Below are 22,558 nucleotides of genomic sequence, written 5' to 3' on the forward strand. Positions count from 1 at the left end.
AATTAAAATTAAGGCTCAGCTTGGGAAGAGTGCAAATACAAGGTTTAGAAATACCGTATGCAAGATTTTGCACAGAACATATTTGCATTTACACTCTTCCCAAATTAAGTCTAATCACTCCTTTTTAGTGCCTTTCAACAGACCAATATATGGAACCATTTGTATCGATGGTACAGAATAGCATGATTATCATCTAATTAAAGTTAGTTAAAGATTATTATCTAAAACTCAAGTTCACTTTTCTATCATTCTTTAAGTTAACCTAACTTTCGATTTGATACCTCAAAGTAGAGCTGGCAATTGGCTTCTAATCAGGTCAAGATACTTTCCGGTCAATTTCAGGTCGGCTTGGGTCAACAAATGTTTAAATGTTCAAGTTAAGGTTGACCCATGGGCTAATTTGGGTCAACACTATAAATATCTAAAATTTCAAAAACTAAAGAACACAAATACATGAAAAATGCTAAAATTAAAGAAATTAATCTTAAAATTTCAAATTTAAAAGAAAAAACTTGAAAATTCAAAAAAAAATAAAAAAATTAATAATAAAAAATAAAGACTAAATACCAAAGACTAAAGAGTCAAAACTTATAACAACACATAAATAGTCACTGTTAGACCTGACAATCGGGTTAGCAGGTTGACCCATGACTCAACCTGACTTACCAATCAACCAGTATGATATACATGGTAACTAATCAGGTGATATTTATCAAAATTTACAGGGGGTTTGATACTTTGATTGATCAAAGACCTTCTGATGTGGTGTCTTTCTGTCAGCATAAATTTTTCCTTATTTATAATATATATACATTCTGTTAAGTCAACGTTATTTAGCATAATAGAATTGGTGCACATGTGCCATTTTTATTTTTTAATGTCAAAACTAACCTTAACCAACCTGTCTACTCTATTAACTAATTTTTATGCCACAATAAAAATACCTCTGACTTATTTCTATCCCTTATTTCATTGCATAAAATCAGAAAAATTGAATACAATTTCAGATAATAACCCTAATTAACCACAGTCCACAGACATGTGATTGTTTAGGGAATAATATTATTTCATCAGAGTTTTTATTGTCCTCGTGGAAGGATACAAGCATGCATGAGGAAATAAACTTATTCAACAAGATGAAAAATGCGTAACATGTACAGCAGGACCGACCTCTTAGGAAAGTTTGATGTGATACTTGGGCAGTTTGTTTGGAAAGAAAAGCCCAAAATGTTTCTCCCTCTCATCTTTACCCTTCTGGTTCTCATCAAACATTGCAAACGAGTAAGTTTCAATAGTCTTTCCAGGCCTTTTGGGAGTACCCTTTCCTGAGTTCACATGTTGAATCAGGTTGGAGTAGTACTTCTGTGCATTTTCTGTGGTTGATATGGAGTCACCTGCGTTTGGCCAACCAGTTTCAGATACAACAATCTCCAAAGAGGACCCTCCCTCCTTCTCAAGAGCATAATAGAAACCATCAAGCATGGCATCGAAAAGGTTCTGGTATCCGATTTCATTCACTGTTGGGGATGTAAAGAAGACGTATTCAGACGGTATCTGAGCTTGATTGCTCAGATAAGCGAAGAAGGGATACACATTAGCAAGCAGTGGTGCTTGTTTCTCGAGCAAGAAGGCAACGATTTCCCGCATGAATGGCCGAATTTGAGAATTGAACACGGAATTCCGAGGTGGGTAGGTTGCAGAAATGTGCCCGGAGAAAACTGCAGTTGACACCTTGATTTGGTCTTGTAAAACAGCGGTTTCAAGCGCCCTGTAAATGTTCTTCATTGCAGGCAGGACATACTCCCACTCGGCCATGGTCACTTCATTGCCAACTGCAATATACCTGAATCTGATATCATTTCTGCTGGCATTCACATATTTATAGACCCAGGAAAAGGATGGTGTAGGGTCGTTTGATGCGATGTTTTCAAGTTCCTTACTTGGGATGCCTAGCATGAGTTCAATGGTGGAGCCCTTAAGAGCTTGTAGGATATCATCCCTTGGAAAATAAAGTCTCATCCTTTCTATGTTTTTTCTTGTATAGAGATCCACAACTTCATTTGCGGGTGGTAAGTCGTTGCCTAAAACTCCGTAGCAAACGCCATTTGCTTGTGCAGCTGCATTATAGTTCAGATCAGGTACGTAAGATTGTTGATTATAAAAGCAAAGCTAATTAAGTACAAATTGAATGCTTTATGGCCAATACCATCTTAAGACATGACCCGTACAGACTTAAGAATGCTCATATATTGTAGCCATTCCTACCATTGCAGCCACTGATGAAAGATTTTTCCTTCAGCTGGTATCATGTTTTTCCGGCCGGCAGTATAGATTTTTCCATATGGCTCAGTTTGCAAAGAGTGCAAAAACGAGGTAAGGTGCTGCTGATGTGTGGAAACATTGCTGCCACGTAGGACATTTTCTGGAGCAATAACAATGTTTTCTTTTGGAACCTGTTTTCAGCACTGGTGCCTATTATTCAGTGTCGCATCATGTCCCTGTTGGCAGCAATAAGCTGCAGCTCCAAGAAACGTCAAATCCGGCGTTGCTCCAAGTGTCTTCTTAATTTTCATGGCATGGCTTGAAACACCATTTTTTATGAAAAAATGGTTCTAAACAAGTGCCCGTTTCCTAGAGCACCATTTTTTCGGATGTGGCGCTGATGTGACGCCATTTCTTGGAGCAACGACAATGATGCCAAACAGATGCAAGGTTTACAAGTACTGTATATAAGGATTTTGCATTGAACACATTTGTATTTGCACTCTTCCAAAACTGAGCCCATATATTTATTCCATTGCTTGCATTTTCATTCAGTGTAAACACTCCAACTGAAGCAATACCAAATGATACACTCCAACTGAATTAATAGAAATTGATATGTGGCTCAATTGGTTTTCGAGCAACGAGTGGGATAGTTTACCCTCTTGTGTAGCCCAATGAACCAAAAACTATAAAAAAATACGAAGTGGGAATAAGCCCAACCCAACAAATCAACTAAATCTAACATAGTGAATCAAGGGACTGTTTGGGAGGAGTTCACATCTCCACCCCACAAGGAGCCGCCCCACAATACCCCACAGCACATCCCTCCAGTGTATTGAGAACATCTCCCGATGACATCATCGGAACTGGTACTATCATTGGGAGATGTTCCCAATACATGGCGGGGATGTGCTGTGGGGCGTTGTGGGGCAGCTCCTGGTGGGGCGGAGATGTGATCTCGTTTGGGAGGCCTTTTGCAATGATTGAGTTGCATTGACCAAGTCACTTCAGAGAAACTACTTCAGATAGTTTCTCCAAAAAGTCAAATTTTCAGCTCATATATAAGCTTATTTTTGGCTTTCTAATTTACAGCTTTCCAGGTTAATCAGCACATATACAATGAGAAGATTAACATCTACCCACAAGAACCCTATCCACACCTATCCATGCTTTACTACAGCTGTACATTGAGAATATTTCTCGCACGTGTTTGCATGTTACCACAATTCATGGGGAGATGTTCCCAATGTACAGCTGTAATGTCACGTAGGTAGATGTGGGTAGGATTCTTATGTTTAGGAGATCTGAATTCTTCATCATTGGGAGTATGTAATTGGAGCGTATTTGACATTGAGAACATGGAGCATTACATACCTATGAGTTCCAATGTACACTTCAGTAGAATGAAAAGAATGAAATCAATGTACAAGGCTATCTAGCTTGACTCAAATTCTACGAAAACTATAATAGCACGTGATGAAATGATCTTTCTTTTATCATTTCATGCGTGAGAGTGAGAGAGAGAGAGACCTGTTATGTATAAAGTAGAAACAACCATTAGAAACCCAAGAAACAGCAGTGCAGTAGGCAAAGAAGGAATGTTAAACCTTGCTGCATAGCACGTAGCCATTAAGAGAAACTAGTAAAGAAAACCCAAAAATCGTTTGTTACAATTTGTCCTAAAAGAATTGATGTCCCTTTATAAGGAGAGACCAAATGAGCTTGTTTCCTCTTCAATACACAATTTGGAATTAATTAATTCATTTGTTACAATGGGTCTTAAAAGATTCTGAGACAAAAGATAATAAAATCTAATGCAACTAGTCATATAAAAATGGAAATTATGTGATGAGACAAAAATCTGATGTACCCAACTTTGAAACTTTCATTAGTTAATTTAAGCACTTAGTTAAATGTAATTAACCATGACAACTTAGTAAATTGTACTTCACAACATTAGTTAAGTAATTGAAAATAACAAAGTAAACAATAAAACTATTCAATAATTAATAAATTCATTTGTTACAATGGGTCTTAAAAGATTCTGAGACAAAAATCTGATGTACCCAACTTTGAAACTTTCATTAGTTAATTTAAGCACTTAGTTAAATGTAATTAACCATGACAACTTAGTAAATTGTATTTCACAACATTAGTTAAGTAATTGAAAATAACAAAGTAAACAATAAAACTATTCAATAATTAATAAATTCATTTGTTACAATGGGTCTTAAAAGATTCTGAGACAAAAAAATTATAAAATCTAATGCAACTAGTCATATAAAAATGGAAATTATGTGATGTACCCAACTTTGAAACTTTGAAACTTTCATTAGTTAATTTAAGCACTTAGTTAAATGTAATTAACCATGACAACTTAGTAAATTGTACTTCACAACATTAGTTAAGTAATTAAAAATAACAAAGTAAACAATAAAACTATTCAATAATTAATAAATGGAATAACTTTTAACCAATGAATTAAAAATTCAATTTAAAAATCCAATTAGATTAATTAGAAAATAACAAAAAAACTCATCGATTTTAAAAATAACATTTTAATTTAAAACCATCTGAAAATAATACAATTTTAAAAAATAATAAAAAAACTAAGAATGGCCTTTGTTTTGCTTGTCAAAGCCCATGTATTTCAAATAATGATTAATAAAAATTAAATTTTATTTAAATTTGTATTTAAAAAATAATAAAAAATACTAAGAATTAATATAAAATTTTCTAAAAATAACAAAGTTTAATAAATAATAATAAAAATCAATACAAATTTATAAGACAATACATAATTTTGAATTCAGTTAATTAAGAATGTTATATGACTCATTCGTCCTAAATTTTTGCTTAATAAAACACGGATTCTTTCTAGTTAGCAAATTATAGGATTATTATCTAAAAGCCGAATAACTTGGTTGGTGGATTAAGAAATCAAATTGTTAACAAATTATAGGATTATTATCTAAAACTCACCTTCATTTTTTCTCATTTGTCTTAAACTCACCCTGGCTTTGGAAATATATGGAGAAACCTCTGGCAGAGATCTGCAGTCGTTAGTAAATTGGATAATTTTTTGCAAAATTACCATTTTAATCCAAAAGACAACCCTTCTCACTTGCTCGACAGTGACATGAGGGACCTTCCAGAAACCCTCTTCCATTCTAAAACAGGCAATAGCGCAGTGAGCACTGGTGGTTAATCACTTGTTTCTCGAAATCTTGCTCGTAAGCGTCATCGATTTCAAATTGGGGCGCCATCCATATTGTACTAAAGAAAGGTTTATATCTCTGGTAGAGAATGAGAATCAGAAATTGCTCAACCATATAATAAAATCAGTCTTTGATCCCTTCCCGTGATTTGTTTTAATTCCAAACAGGTATTAATATCATTGTGTTTAATTACTTGGCTACCTTAGTTAAATTAATGTGACTGAGACAGAAACTTAACAACTCAATTTCATGAATGAACAACATACTCTACCATGCAGGAAACAAAGGAAAGCTCTAAGGACAATTTCAACATGAGCAAACAAGCAGGAATTTTTATGAACATAGTCAGAAATGCAATATTTTTGGGGACTCTACTGCATGGGATGGTTGGAAGTTGTTTCCCGATTTCATTTCAATGGGATCAAATCCGAAGAATTGGTTGGGATGATTTCAGTACCGATTGAAGTTGCAGAGTTTGACCTCTCATCCACATTAAGATCTGGTTGGGACTTTCGGAGACACCACGCTGGCGAAAGGCGAATAGCTAGCTTTGCCATCAATAGAAGATTAATTGTAGCCTTAAGCATCACCTAGTATTTGGAGAGGTAGAACTAAACGATCTCCGATCTGCCATCGACGAGATGTTCCCACAACTCTACCAAGACATGACAATTGCGCATTGGGAATCTCTCCCTTATCATTTATAAGATATTGGGAACAATTTATGGATAATAGATCTCGAGTGGTACTAAACCATTATTCAAACCTATAGCTTCCACTAGAGTGGGGGAACGAAAGGGAATGGGTAGGGGGTGTAAATGGATCGAATTTGAATCGGATCAGGCAATACCCGAATTTGAATCCGATTAGAAAATCTGTATCCGAATTCGATTTGGTATTCGATGGATTTTGAAAATTAATATCCAAATTCAAATCCGATCAAATATTCGAATATTCGAGTCGATTCGAATTCATGTATTTAATTATTTTAGATAATTAATAAATATATAAAATAAATATTTTATTAATATAAAGTATATAAATATATAAATTATTTATATAACTTGATTATTATATATAAATTATATAAAATATTTTATATATTATATATAAGAATTAAATAATTGGTCGAATTCAGATATTTATTGAATCGAATCAAGTCATATTCGAATTCGAATCCGATTAACTAGTCGGTAAGAAAAGGACATCCGAATTCGACCAATTAGATATTCAAAATATCTGAATTCAATTCGATTGTGTCGAATATCGAATTCAAAATCAGATTTTTGAATACCGTTAACACCCCTAGGAATGGATACAACACATGCCAAGATGAAAGTATTGTGATGCTTAGTACAATCAAAGCAACAACAGCTTGTGATATTCCCCAGGGATGTAAACAGATTGGGGTACATTCTAATTTGATCTGATACTATCAACCATAGATTTAATTTGACCAAATATTACAAACATTGATTTGAACATGAATTCGAATGTCGAATATCTGAATCTGATATAATCTGATTTAATTTAAAAAAAAATATATTAAAAAGAAAACAAGATTTAAAAATTTATATAAACAAAAACAAAAAATATAAATATTTTGTAACTGTTTCCATTATATATAAGTTTTTATAAAAAAATAAATAATATAAAAAATTTTAAAAAAATTTTAAAAATGCAATATAAACATATTTATAAATAAATAAATAACACACATATATATAGGATTAGATCCTTTCTAATCAGATAGAGCATGATCCGAATTCAATCCAATTTTTAAATTAGGTCCTATTACCCGATCTGATTCAAAAGTTCAAAAAGAGGATATCCAATTCCAACAAAAATAGGATCAGATTTTGGATTAAGTCGGATCATAATCCGATCCATTTGCACCCCTATTGATTCAGTCACAACACCAACATTTATGTTTACATGATCTCAAGGAGGACAACATCTATTCAACTGCATTAAGAACGAGGCTGTAGGAGAGTTTTCCACTTCCAGACTTGAGTGAATAGAATCTAATCATGTTACCAGGTCAAACATCTTTCTAGAAAGAGGTGCTCATTACAAGCCTACCATATATGCCTAAGGACAATCACTCCTCTAATCAAACGAATGTTTTAAAAAATCAAACCAGAATCAAAAGCGCCCACTAATCTTTGTGTTAATGGTTCGACCGTCTGGTTTGAACGAATAACTTATTACAATTTTTAAAGATAGAATATTAAAAAAGACAGCCAAAACTCTTGTTTCGATAACGGATCAATGGTTTGACCATTCAGGTTAGTGGGATTCTAGATTAGGTGTAAAACACCATTAGTTGATTGGATGGTTTTCGGTTCAATTACGACTGTCACATTGATAATGAATAAATGTGTTGTGCTCATTTTGGTTCAGTCTAATTACCAATACATGTGTTGACTACAACCTAATTTTATATATTTAGTTTATTTAAATATTTTAAATATTTAAGTTATATTTATAAAATATTATAATATTTAATAATTAATATATTAAAATAAATAAAATAGAAATGAATAATATGGAAAAATCATTATTTTATAATATAATTAGTTATAACTTATTATTTTTGTTGCTGTTAAGGTCCTTAACTACACCCAGGGAAATGGAAACGAATTCATTGATGAAGGCCTAGTTGATTTCTGTGCAGATGGGTTCAAACGAGCTCTTGTTTATGAGTTCCTCCCTAATGAGTCCTTAGAAAAATTTATCTTTTCAAAGGATGTTAAATTGCTAATAAGCCCTCCCTTGTTTGGGAAAAACTTCAGAATATTGCAATTGGTATAGCCAAAGGAATAGAATATCTCCATCAGGGTTGTGATCAACGTATCTGGCCTGGACTTTGATATGAAGCCCCATAACTTCAATACGAAGATCTCTGGTTTCGGTCTGGCAAAGTTGTGCTCCAAGGATATAAGTATTGTATCCATGACTACTGCCAGAGGGACCATGGGATATATTGCACCTGAAGTGTTCTCTAGAAACTTCGGACATGTGTCCTATAAATCAGATGTTTATAGTTTTGGAATGTTGTATCTAGAAATGGTTAGGGGAAGAAATAATATTGATACAACAGTAGAGAAAGCCAGTCATGTTTCTCTGAATGGATATTGTTGTTGTCAAGGATGGGGTCGAGGGTAATAACGTAAATTCATTGATGTTAGAGATTGATGAGTTTAAATTACGAGTAGGAGAAGAACACACATTAGAGGCCTCGAGTGTTATCTCAGGGGATTGAGCAGGTTCCGATGGGCAAGTCAGTTAGGTGCTTAAACAGGGGTCGGACGATTAGACTTGAGACGAGGACTCAGGGCTTAGTCCTTAAGAGCTCAGACAAGATCTCTCGAGAGTAGGAATGTAAGAGACCAAGAATGAGCAACTAGGTCGGATCAACGGAAAAAAAATCTATTAAACAGACCCAACTTGACCCATAAACAGCCCTATTGCAGGTGGATATGGATATTGCAAGAGGTTGGGAGAGTGGGTATAATGAAAATGTGGAACAATATAACCTTAGTTTTGGTTAGTCAACATAGACTTGTTTCTTTGCAAATAAACTTTGTAAATCAAGCATTGCAATGCCATAGAGGCTTATCATTCTAATTTTTGGTATATTATATGTTATTTTATCAATTTATAATCTTTAATTAATTTTATTCTTAAGCTTTGAGGCTTAGGCGTTGCAATGCCTTGAAGGTTAGGTTTCACCTTTTTGGGTCATTACACATAAACTATGCCTTTAGCCTTTTAAAACCCTAATTATGTGTTCGGATCAAGTAAAGGCTTTCATAGAAATAAATAAATAAATGGCAAACACAAGCACATGATTTGATAGATCTAATTATATGGTTGCCGTTGATTTTGCTTAAGAAACATAGGACGAAATAACAATAATAATATCAGAATTATTACAAAAAATTGATAATTTACTTTCAAAAATTATCAACATAATTATTTCCATTAATTTTCTTTAATAACATTAATTATTGCTTTCAATAATAACAACATTAATTAATATTATTTTAATCAATAATAATTATATAATTATCAATGTAATTATTTTGAAATTTTAAAAACTTTTAAAATTTTCAATAATTATTACGAAAATGTGAAAAATTTCAGTATAATTAACAATGATAATTTTCTCGTAATTATGAAATAATAATAGTGATTATTATTTTTAATAATAATAATAATCATAGTAATTTAGTAGTGTATATTAAAACAAAGATGGCCATGTCATTATTATTATTATGATCAATTAACAGTAATAGCAATAATCTGTTATTCTTATTATTCAAAATAATTGTTTTGAATGGTTTCTAATAATTAAATATCAATTGAAATAATAATAATAATAATAATAATAATAATAATAATAATAATAATAATAATAATAATAATAATAATAATAATAACAGTAATTATAATAGTAATTAAAGTAATACCCTTTATATGTATACGGGTATTATGACAGAACGGGCAGGGGTTAGCCAACCATGAACCTGATTTAGATTAAATAATCAAAACTCTATCGTAAGACGACCTACAATCAATTAATAAGCATAGAAATAAATCATAAAATATAAGGTTAGGGGTTAGAAGTTAGACCAAACTACAAGATAACCCGTTACATGTGTAGGGGTATTATAACCCAATGCGCTGGGTGATCCAAACATGCACTTAGTCTGTGTTAAATAATCAAAACTCTAACCTGACTAGACACCCTAATAAGCCTGACCCCAATCTAATCATGTAGAGGTGAGGTGAGTTAAATCGAATTTACCATTTTACTTAGCCAATTAACATCCCTGTACAAGATTAGTCACTCAATTGAAAATGTCATATAAATTTGATAAAATATTATACATTTATACTTGGTGGGTGTCGGCTTGCTTGGCCTGGACCCAACCCACACTACGTGCAGGCTTGCTGCATGTCCGTGCCAAAAATATGCTGCCCAGGCCTGAAAATTTGCGGGCCAGAGAGGATCATTATCTAGTTGAGATCTTTAGCTTTTATTCGTGGAATAATTAATCAGCCAACAACCTCCGTATGAAGTTGTTGCACATGTTGATTATTGGGTGTATCAAGTTGATTAAAAGACAGCAAGATAAGGCACAGTTTAGGAGTACAAATACGAATATGTATAGTATAATTACATACAAAATATAAGGCTTTGCAGTCTACATATTTGTATTTGTCCCAAATGAGTCTAGTTTGGAAAGAATATAAATACATTGATAACGTTTTATACTGAACCAGAAAGTGATCATTATTTTTTTAAAAATAGTAATGGATGAAAGAGTGTAAAGTTTTACCTCGATAAAATCGATGTAGTTTTTACATTGATTATCAATTTAAAACTTTAAAGCTAATGAGATTTTATATCAATTATCAACGTAAAACTACACACCATCAAACATACATAAAACAGAATCGGAGTATAATTTTACGTCGACAATAATTACACAAAACCAATGTAATCAAAAGTTGCATGCAATAACATCATTTGGGAGTTGTTAGGACTTCAACCCCCCTCTTCTTGATAGTGCTAGTGATATTCAAATTTCGAAGTATTAAGGAACAGTGCATGGTCGATTCTGAGAAAAGAAGTAGACTGTTCAAGAAACGATGAGTTCGACCATCTGTGCTAGGGTCTACAGAGGATGTCCCATGTGTAGTTAGAGGATACTTATGAAACCGAAATACCATTTGATTTGGTTTATTAAACAAATTTGAAACATTAACACCCTTATATCAACCAAACTACAAACCTCCTAAAGTCCTGAACCAACAATGTGAATATTATAGGAGGAACGCTAGTGAAGGATTTTATTACTCTTAATTAAACTACTCTTGTTTTCACTAACTAAAAAGAAGATGGGTTTATACTGCTAGATAAGACTTGTTATTGCTCTACTTATCTGCTTAATTGATTTCTACATGTTCTCCCTTGATTAGCTTAACTAATAACTAGCACTTTCTTCCTAGCCTGCTTCTTCAAATTACTTGGCTTGCCAAATTTAGAGGATAATGGTCCGGCCCATTTATCCATTGGTTTCTTCCTTTCGATATACCTTGATGCGCCATTTGTTACTGGTTAATGGGGATTTTCATGATGGGTTTCCATATCCATCTCTCTTTATCTATCTATCTATCTATCTATCTATCTATCTATCTATCTATCTATCTATATATATATAAAAGAAGGAAGTCTAAGAATTTTTTCTATTTTTGAATTTTTTATTTTTTCTTTTATGTTATTTTTGAAACAACCAATGAGAGGCTTTCCTTCCCATAAAAGTTTACCTAAAACCTCTCTCTCTCTCTCTCTCTCTCTCACACACACACACACACACACACACACACATTCTCAGTTACCAAAATAATCTCCTCTCTCAAAATTTCTCCTAAACTCTCTCCCCCATCTAAAACTTCCTTGTAAAACATATCCTAAGTCTCCTAGTTATATATTCCATTATTTTTAGGGAAAATACCCAATTAGTACCTTGTACTTTGGGCCTAGTGCCACTTTGTCCCCAAACTTTAAAATGCGATAGTTCAATACCCAAACTTGTAAAATGTGTCAATTTAGTGCTTACCATTAACTAGTTGTTAAGTGGCATTTAAAAAGAACAAAATGTCCTTTGAGTGTTATATAATTTTCTTTACCAACCATCCAAACATTGATAAAAAATGAATAGTCCTAAATCCTTGCCTCTTCTATTCAAGAAAGTTAGGACTGTTCATTTGAGATTTTCTTGAATAGAAGAGGCAAGGATTTGGAATTGATCATTTTTTATCAAAATTTGGATGGTTGATAAAGAAAATTATATGACACTCAAAGGGTATTTATGTCTTTTCAAATGCCACTTAATGGTTGGTTAACGGTAGGCACTAAATTTTCATGATTTTGGAAGTTTTGGTATTGAATTGTCCCATTTTAAATAAGGTTCAAAGTATTGATATGCCCGATACATCGATAGAGGCGTATAGGTAGATTTTTTAGTTTTGTTATTTAAATCTTATTCAAAGGGGCCTATTTAAGGTCTACTCCCTTTGTAGGGGTGTATCGGGAAGCTCCCGATACGATATGTATCGAACCTTACTTTTAAAGTTTAGGGACCAAAGTGACACTAGACCCAAAGTACATTGTACTAATTGGGAGTTTCCCTTATTTTTAATGTTAAATAAATTTAAAAACTATCAATAAAATTAGCAATGCCCATTGATGAGGGATAATTTGGTCCTCCCAATCACATAGCGACATGCGGCCTTTAGAAGACACCTCGGCGCTGAGTAAGCGAATTAACTCAACAAGTTAGCTCAGAGCATCTCGTCTAGGCTGACCTTCACCTCAGCAAAGCCGAACTAGTAGACCCTGTAAGATTACAACCTGTCCTAGGAGCGTGTTAAGCTATAGGAGTCCAAGCTGACCTGCGAGGAAGAGCTTGCTAACCACTCCCTGCAATACGCTACCAAGTTGAGATCCCCGGAGCACTGATATCTTGATCGTTAGATCCTCGGGTAGATCGTAACCCCCACACCAATCACACAACCGACACATTAATGCGCCTAACAAAGCAGAAATGGTACCACAAGAAGTTCAGGCCTGTTACAAGAGTGCTCTGCCTATTGCTACCTATATAAGGCACACACTTCTACCTGAAAAGGTATGTGCAACAAAATACTCTCTAGCTCTCTCAATCTCTAAAAGAATTCCAAAACATTTTCTGACTTAAATATCGAAGTGCCCTCCCTAGGTAAAAGACACCCAGACACTATAATTCTCCCTCTCTTGTAGCACACTTCAGCTTGGCCCAACCTTTAGCTCGACCCAACCTTCAGCTTGGCCTAGCACAACTTGGCCCTAACCAGGAAATATTCGTATCTGTCTGAGTCAACAGACATGAGGGAGCTTCCACATCGTGTGACATTAATTGACAACGCCTATGGGAAACCAACACAAAAGCTAAGTTCTCTCCTATCTCTTTTGAAAACTAAGAAATGGAATCCTCGAGCAACTTGCCCGCCAATAACAATAACAATGGCCAAATCCTTACTATCACCATCAGCCCAATAGACATTCCCCTACACCTAGCTGTCGTATCGGAAAATATGAACACGCCTCCTCCTACAGTCGAGCCCACAATGGTTCCTATAGTAGTCGACGCGTGTCGGTTCTATGATTTGGTACGATGTGTGTAGAGAATGAGTGACCCGTTGAAGTCCTAGGAAAGCAAATTCGCCTCTGTAGTAGGGGCAACAACAACAGTAGCAACACCAGTAGATGCCTATGCAACAGGTACCCCATCAGAACCAACAGGTACCCTTCCAACAGGTCTATATCTCAGTAGAACACTGGTCTGAATCTGATCGGCCATCTTATCCCGACTCTAGCCCGGGTCCACAATCAGATCCAGGTCTCCAACAAGACACTTGGGCATGTTAACAACCAGCCCTACGGAAACAATGTGGCCCCAACAACAATCAGCTCCCAGTGGAAAGCTGAACTATGTCTCCCATTAGAACTGAGGCTGCCAACTCGTCTGAAGAGTCCAAAAGAAGGCGCAGGAGACGTGCACACCATGCCGCAAAAAAGAGCCAACTCGCTCTAGCAAGGAGCATAACTCAAAAAAGAGCAGACACTAAAGCGACAAGCAAGGTAGATGCCCTATTTGAATAGTCGCACCTCATTCGAGAATCCCCATTAACACTTGAGATACTCCAAGCACCGAGGCCAAAAAATTTCAGAGCACTCACCTTCTAAACATACAAAGGTACGACAGAACCAATTGAACAGGTCAATAGCTTCCAAGCTCTTATGTTGCTTCATGGGGCCAATGATGCAAGCATGTGCATTGCCTTCCAAACCACCCTAAGAGAAGAAGCCTGGCTTTGGTACTCAAGGCTGTTCCTTGGCTCCATTAATAATTAGGACCATTTTGCCCACATATTTATCAGCTAGTTCGCCACCAAAAAAGGCATTCCAAGTCCGCCACTTATCTACTCAATGTGATCTAGATATCTAACGAGACACTACGAGAATACATAAAGGGGTTCAACATGGAGTGCCTATAAATTCCTAACTTAGACCCGACAGTGCAGTTCATTGCGGCCAAAAACGGTATAGGTTACCCCGACCTATGCTGGAAGATCGAGTTGAACCCGCCAGACATGCCTGGATCGAGGGGATCTCGGTTGTTTTTGTTTTATGATGACAAAGGGGTTGAAATGGAATCATTGTCTGATGAGAGGGTAAATAGAGTGATTTTAAGTTCAGATTTGTTGGATAGGTATTTCAGGTTGTATACGGTTTAATGATAGTGTTTGATCTAAGGACTGAGGTGCGGTTGGGGGTTGATTGGGATCGTTGGATTTGTATCAGATAATTTAACAATGGATTTGAGGACTTTGTAGCTGAAAGTTGGGTGTTTTGAATTTTTGGGTGTTTCGGGGAGCTTTAAAGGGTGTGATTGGACGTTTGAGGTGAATTAGGGGTTGAAGCGACATACTGAGCAAAAAAAACTATATGAAAAAAAAAAAAAAAAAAGAACAGAAGCATCCAATGTGAAGTTTACAACAAAAAAAAAATATGAATTTCTTTGGGAGGATCAAAATCTGTATTTCCCAGCGTCTCATGCTAAATGGGCTAAATTCATTTGGAAATTAAAAGTCACACCAAAATTTAGGTTGTTCACCGGGACGTTGCTCAGGAATTTCGTTCTATACAATTCGGAGCTTGCAGTTAGAGGGATCATCAGTCACAGCTGATTGCCCTACGTGTAAAAACTAAAAACATCTTAAAACTTATCGCGGAGGTTGCGGAACGCGGTCGCCGCAGATGATAGCTCCAATCTCCATATATTGTTGCTCGTGGAACTAATCCGGACTCGATTTAAGTAATAATTAATAAAAAACTTATCGCAATGCTTACATTTTTGGGTGCACAGAGAACACGATGCTTACTTTACACAACAACTTACAGTAACAACATCTAAAACGACAATAACAACAAACTTGCATTTAGAGCCAAGTTGGGATTAACAACTTCCTTGCAACAAACATAAACTCCTAATTAACTGCACCAGTCCGAGTGCCAAACCAACCGTAGAGTCGCATTGGAGGACTAACTTGAGAAATCAAGGTTGAATATATATATATACCTACCTTAGGAAGCGACTGCATCATCTCGATCAGTTCTTTGATATGCAGCTGATGCAGTAAAGGAATTTAGTACCGTTGTCAATTTGTCTACAATTTTCCCTTCCCATGAAGATAAAGTAGCACAAAGTAAATTATTGAAGATATTGTAATCAGAATTTCACCACATAGTAGCATCGAAAGCAACCCCGGCGGCGCGATGGAAGCTAGTGATGCTGAATAAGTGACGAGCATGCCATAAAGGGCAAGTATGAGTCCATATCGAGCAGGGAATTGTTTCGTAAGGTAAAAGAACAGAACTATAGACAGTAAAAACGCCAGTGTGTTGTAAACTAGAATCAGATAGAAAATCAGCTGGGATCGAGTAGCCAGAATTGATGTTCCAGCCACGTGTGGTTTCTGTGATGCAAGAGTTGTGGAATTGAGGGTAGAGTAATCGGGATTGAAGTCATCCTGCCAAACACCACCTGGGAAGTTGATTCCAACTTGAAAGGTTGCTGTTGCAATCAAAGTAACAACCACCAATATTGCATTTCTGACTTCTCCTGGTGGATCTATGCCTTTCCGGTACTTAAAGAAGTCTCTTTTCTTCGCAATTGATTTTTTCATCTCCGAAAATATACTTGTTGCTTCATGATGGCTGAGAATATTTTCAATGTCTCTACTTACTACATTACTTTGCAATTGTTGTAGCACCTGTAAGGCTGTATTACCACTCTTGTTCTTGACATTCAGATTCACCTTCTTCCGCCCAGAAAAATCCTCTAGTAGAAACTTTACCATCTGCACAATCATGAATATGCACATACAACTTAGTAATAACACTCCACAGAATTCCTCAAACGTTTCAATCCCTTGAAATTGCAAAGAAGAAAGAGATAAGTAGCTAGGAAAAAGAAATATAGTCCTTGCCTGGAGCTGCAGTCGAGATGTTGCGAGGTGCAAAACCGTGTTTCCATCGTTGTCCTCCCAATTTACGAGCTCTTCCTTCTGAAGCTGCTGAAGCTTAACAAGCAAAAATTCAAAAGAACCAAAATCTTCATTTTCTACTGAAAGGTGAAGAGCGGTCTTATGTTCTACCGTCAGGTCCTCCATTGTTTGGGAGCATGTAGAGATCAATTCACCCATAACGTCGATTTTCCTCTCTATGGTTGCAAAGTGAAGAGGCGTCATCATCCCTTTTCCCTTAACGCGGCAGAGGCTACTATCAATGCTTAAGAGTCCCCTTACAATCTCCAAGTTTCCTTTACTAGAAGCCGTGTGGATGGGACTGAGACCATTCTGGTTTAACTTTCTAGCAAACGAAGGCTTAAGGTTTGCAATTTCCAGAGAAAAGAAGATGCGCCCCTCCTCAACAGATTTGTGTAAAGGAGTATCAACAAACGGCTTGCTATCAAATCCCTCAAGTATATGACGATCATCGCTAAGTAATTTATATATCTTTTCTACGTTTCCCTCTTGAGCCGCTTCAATTATCTGATTATTCAGATCCATGGTAGTTGTAAAACGTGATGAGCTAAAACTCTTTCTTAATGATTGAAACCAATTATACCACTTTCTTTTATACTTTGAAGGTAAAGCATGTGTTTTCTCTTCTACTTCTTCTACTGCACACTACAAACCTTCAAACCTTATCTTGTTTTGCTCCTCAAGTGTCGTAATCTGACGATACCAAGGAAAGGTTACATATCATAAGTAATGAGATTTTATAGATTCCTCCACTCCATAAATTTTTACCAAAAATATAAAAACCTTCAATGAATTTTTTAACAATCATATAAACTTCTCCTTTGTTTTAACTATTACAAAAACCTCCATGTATTTTTGGAAAAAAAAATGTACAACTACCTCCCTTTCGTTATGTTTATAGTAACGGACATTAAAATTATGAAACTGCCCCTACTATCCGTTGAGACAACTGTGTACAAAATCCAAAATTCTAATATTACCCTTCTATACTTCCCTAGGTCTAACAATTTTACAAAGTAAATTTACTTCAATCTTGTTAGGAATTGAGGTCACTGAAACTTTTACGAGAAGCTCTGAGGCGTGTCTGAAAACACTATGTTTAGGACATTATTTGCCCCTACTCAACTTCAATGAGTTTTCTATTGGGTTATAAGCAAATTCGTTCCTATGATACAATAAAGTCTTGGACGAGAATCTACAACTAGCAAAATTGAAGAGTCTTTGAAAAACCTTTTATAAGACAGTAGCAGATCGAACTTAGAGAGATAAGAGAGAATTCAAAAACTTGTGTGCACAAAAGTTTGATTTACGCTACTTAAATAATTTCTGAAGGGTTATGGAGTAGAGGAAAGTGTTGGTTCAAGAAAGACTCCTTGAATAGTCACAATTTCAAATATTATGACTATTAAAAAGGTAGTTAAAAGTTAATGACTGTTAACTTTGAATTGTGCCTTTTGATCACACCTGATCGAATCATGACCGTTGATGTTTCAACAGTCAGCCTTGCACCAAAAATGCGAGCAAAGTGCACCTCTAAAGCACCCCATTATGCCATGTACACATGCGTGTGCATGCATTGCACGGTAGATGTGGGTAGGATTCTTGTGTTCAGGAGATCTGAATTCCTTCATGAAACCCTCCAAAACGATCATTGGGAGTATGGAATTGGAGCGTATTTGACATTGGGAACATGGAGCATTACATACCTATGAGTTCCAATGTACACTTCAGTGGAATGAAAAGAATGAAATCAATGTACAAGGCTATCTAGCTACACTCAAATGCTACGAAAACTATAATAGCTCGTGATGAAATGATCTTTCTTTTATCATTTCATGCCTGAGAGTGAGAGAGAGAGACCTGTTATGTATGAAGTAGAAACAACCATTAGAAACCCAAGAAACATCAGCGCAATAGGCAAAAAAGGAATGTTAAACCATGCTGCATAGCACGTAGCCATTAAGAGAAACTAGTAAAGAAAACCCAAAAATCGTTTGTTACAATGTGTCCTAAAAGAATTGATGTCCCTTTATAAGGAGAGACCATATGAGCTTGCTTCCTCTTCAATACACAATTTGGAATTAATTAATTCATTTGTCACAATGGGTCTTAAAAGATTCTGAGACAAAAAATAATAAAATCTAATGTAACTAGTCATATAAAAATGGAAATTATGTGATGAGACAAAAATCTGATGTACCCAACTTTGAAACTTTCATTAGTTAATTTAAGCACTTAGTTAAATGTAATTAACCATGACAACTTAGTAAATTGTACTTCACAACATTAGTTAAGTAATTAAAAATAACAAAGTAAACAATAAAATTATTCAATAATTAATAAATGGAATAACTTTTAACCAATGGATTAAAAATTCAATTTAAAAATCCAATTAGGAAAATAACAAAAAAAACTATTGATTTTAAAAATAACATTTTAATTTTAAACCATCTGAAAATAATACAAATTTAAAAAATAATAAAAAAAACTAAGAATGGGCTTTGTTTTGCTTGTCAAAGCCCATGTATTTCAAATAATGATTAATAAAAATTAAATTTTAAATTTGTATTTAAAAAATAATAAAAATACTAAGAATTAATATAAATTTTTTTTCTGAAAATAATAAAATTGAATAAATAATAATAAAAATCAATACAAATTTATAAGACAATACATAAACCTAAAAATTATGCTTGAGGATGAATTCAGTTAATTGAGAATGTTATAAGACTCATTCTTCCTAAATTTTTGCTTAAGAAAACACGGATTCTTTCTAGTTAGCAACCTATTATTTGCCAAGAGAGCAATATTTATTGAGACCTACACGGATTCGTTCAACGACCAAGCATAAATAAAAATTGTAATATTTGAATTGACTTAGATTGACTTGACTCAATTGAAAATGTCATATAAATTTGATAAAATATTATACATTTATACTTGGTGGGTGTCGGCTTGCTTGGCCTGGACCCAACCCACACTACGTGCAGGCTTGCTGCATGTCCGTGCCAAATGAGTCTAGTTTACAAAGAATATAAATATATTGATGACTTTTTACAGTGATCATTGATTTTTGAAAATAATGATGGGTGGAAGAGTGTAAAGTTTTATATTGATAAAACTGATGTAGTTTTAACGTTGATTATCGATTTAAAACTTTAAAGCTGATGAGATTTTATATCAATTATTGACGTAGAACTACACTCTATCAAACACACATAAAACTGAATCGGAGTATAATTTTACGTCGATAATAACTACATCAAACCAATGTAAATTTTACATCGGTTCTTGATTTATATTGCATCCAAATGCAGCCTAAACAAAAATAGCAAGAGTATGTGTGTAAAAGGAGAAGGGAGACAAGAATTACCAAGTAAACTTTATTAAGTTACGATTTATGCCAAATTCTAGTATGTGGAAAAACATATATATCAGCACCCAGTTCCACATTAATTCTTCTGACACTCAGCCTAATTAAAATTACCGCGATCGAAAGTTATTACTACAATAAATCTATTATACAGTAGTCAGGCAACAGTCCCCGTCTTTCAAATACGTGGCATTCTAAAGTGAGTTTATCTATTCCTAAAAAACTGTAAATGATCAGAATTTAGTGTAATTAGAAAATCTATTATAATAATAATTATATTCAATAATTAAATACTGATTATTAATAAGGATATAAGAAGATAATCATCACCATTATAAATTAAAAACAATATTAATCTTTAATTAAATAATTAAGTAAATATTACATTTTGATTTATCTTTAAATTTTTATTGTAAAAATTTTGACTATAATAATTATTACGATAATAAAATCATTAATTAAATACTTAATAATAACAAGAATAATTAATTAATTAAATATCATAATACAAATAATCTTTAAAAAATAAAGAAATAATAATAAAAAGTTAGATAGATTTTGCTTAAACAAAATAAAAATTATTAAAAAATACTAGCCCTATACTATAGTATGGAGTCATTCTCTTGTAAAAGGTGGCAAGCCTTAAATTGCAACCATAGCAACCATGATCCTTCTAACATACCAGTGGGGTGACACTTCGACTGTTCAAGACAATTTTTGAATCATTGTTGATCCAAATGGTCGGATCAATTGGTCCAGAAATCATCGTGGGCAACCAGTTCTGTTTCATCTCTGACCACTATGGATGAAGTAATAAGATAAAATGATAGATTTGTTACAAAAATCCCAACAAACTCATAACCCTTGTAACCTTTAGGATCTGTTCATTTTTTTGGATTTTAAGAGGGGAAAGTTGGTCAATGGGATTTTGGTCCCCATTGACCAAGGATTCCGGCTTTAGTCAGGGCAAAGCCTATTTCGACAACCTTTTATTTCATGGGAGATATTCGCAATGTAAGGTTGCGTGGGGCTGTTTGAACGGTGCAAGCACCAACTTGCCCTGATAGAAGCCGAACTCTTGACCAAGAAGCCTATGTTCCTTTTTCAGATTTGTGGGGACGTGGGAAAAATTTAGTTTCTTGAGTACATACCCATCTCATAGGTGAGTAAATAACTTTCCCACTTTATGGAAAGTTGTCAACACTTGGATGGGAGAAAAAAGCGCCCCTTTTATATAATAATTGATCTTTATGGCTAAAATGGTCACTGTCTTATTTACCTAGGAAATAAAAGAACATAGAAAACACACACTTGAATAAGTGCATTTACCCGGATAAGTGCATTTCAACACTATGGAGAACACTCACACTAATAATATCTGGTCCGCATGAATTGGAGACAAAATTATGGACACGACAATCGAGAATCATCATCGCAATGCGATCAAGAATCTCGTATCAGCTCGATTAGTAAAAAAAAAGGCCGTGGTGGCAAGCTTTAAATTCCAACCATAGCAACCATGATCCTACTAACATGCCAATGGGGTGACACTTCATAGTTCAAGACATATCTTACCCAAATAAAAAAACAAAAAAGTTCGAGGCATAGTTTTTGAATCACGATCGGTTCAGAAACCATTAGGCAACCGGTTCTGTTTCATCCCTGACCACTGTAGGTGAAGTAATAAGATAAAATGATAGAAGGTATCTATTAGTTTGATTGAGAAGATCGACATGATAGAGTGCACATCCTTCTCGATGTTAATCCGTATCGGGCTGATAAGTGAGACCGGTATGTGTGTCGTGCTGATCTTTTCGGGCTTTCATTTATTTTCGAGTTCTTTACTTGGTAACTAACTTGGTGTTTGTCTTGTGCAGGTGTCGAAATGGTTTGAAGCGAGTGAAGGAAGGTGGGAATCCATCATATGGATGGCCGAACCATGCTAAATGGCTGGGCAAAATTTCAAAAATTTTCTTTCAACCTTTTGAATATCATATTCCTAGTTTTAGAAAAACTACATTTTTTCTAGGATCGATCTTGCACTGAAACTGGATCAGATTTGAATCCAAACAAGAGGGAGATGTATACCTGATACGAATTCCACAAATGTAGCTCCCAAGGTGGTAGTTCACGCCCAAATCAAATCCCAAAATCAGCTTCCACTAAAGATGGCACAACTTGAAGTTGAAGGCAATTCAACAAAGCAGTTTTTAGCAAAACTGCAATCCAACTCCTTGGATCGAACTAGGGAGGTGAGCATGAATTTTCTCTGTATTTTTCTTACAAAAATTAGAGAGAGAACTGATCAAGATCAGTCCCAAATATTGAGATCGAATTAGGGTTTCTTGGGCGACAAAAGGAGAAGAGAGGGTTGAATGCAGAGTGAGCTGGAGCATTTTGATATCTTCTTCTCTTAACCTTTAAGGAGCACCATCAAATTATGAGCTTTTATCCAAATCTTTATTTGGATCTAGGCTCTATCATAAGATAGGTCTTATCCCCTTAAGAGAATGGGTGCTCCATACCCATATCCAAACCT

General features: G+C 34.7%; 1 protein-coding gene and 1 pseudogene across 1 annotated transcript; both read right to left on the reverse strand.

Annotated features, from left to right (window-relative positions):
• Positions 1-1,173: 1,173 nt before the first annotated feature.
• On the reverse strand, positions 1,174-13,897 carry LOC148872249 (glucan endo-1,3-beta-glucosidase, acidic pseudogene; annotated as a pseudogene).
• Positions 13,898-15,517: 1,620 nt separating this feature from the next.
• On the reverse strand, positions 15,518-17,210 carry LOC148872250 (ankyrin repeat-containing protein BDA1-like). Its single transcript, XM_088974036.1, has 2 exons — positions 16,590-17,210; positions 15,518-16,460 (listed from the first exon to the last, which is right to left on the reverse strand). Exons 1-2 carry the CDS (start codon positions 17,169-17,171, stop codon positions 15,768-15,770), a joined length of 1,275 nt encoding a protein of 424 aa, XP_088830162.1. The 5' UTR covers positions 17,172-17,210; the 3' UTR covers positions 15,518-15,767.
• Positions 17,211-22,558: the final 5,348 nt, after the last annotated feature.

The sequence above is a fragment of the Nelumbo lutea genome, chromosome 2, assembly GCF_056320005.1.
Source record: "Nelumbo lutea isolate HS-2025 chromosome 2, American lotus-T2T, whole genome shotgun sequence".
In the NCBI taxonomy this organism is placed as follows: domain Eukaryota; kingdom Viridiplantae; phylum Streptophyta; class Magnoliopsida; order Proteales; family Nelumbonaceae; genus Nelumbo; species Nelumbo lutea.

Excerpts from the sequence above, each read along its gene's own strand:
- LOC148872250 (XM_088974036.1), bottom strand. The coding sequence starts at position 17,171 with ATGGATCTGAATAATCAGATAATTGAAGCGGCTCAAGAGGGAAACGTA. Across the intron at positions 16,461-16,589 it reads CATCTCGACTGCAGCTCCAG|ATGGTAAAGTTTCTACTAGA; the intron begins GCAAGGACTATA and ends ATGATTGTGCAG.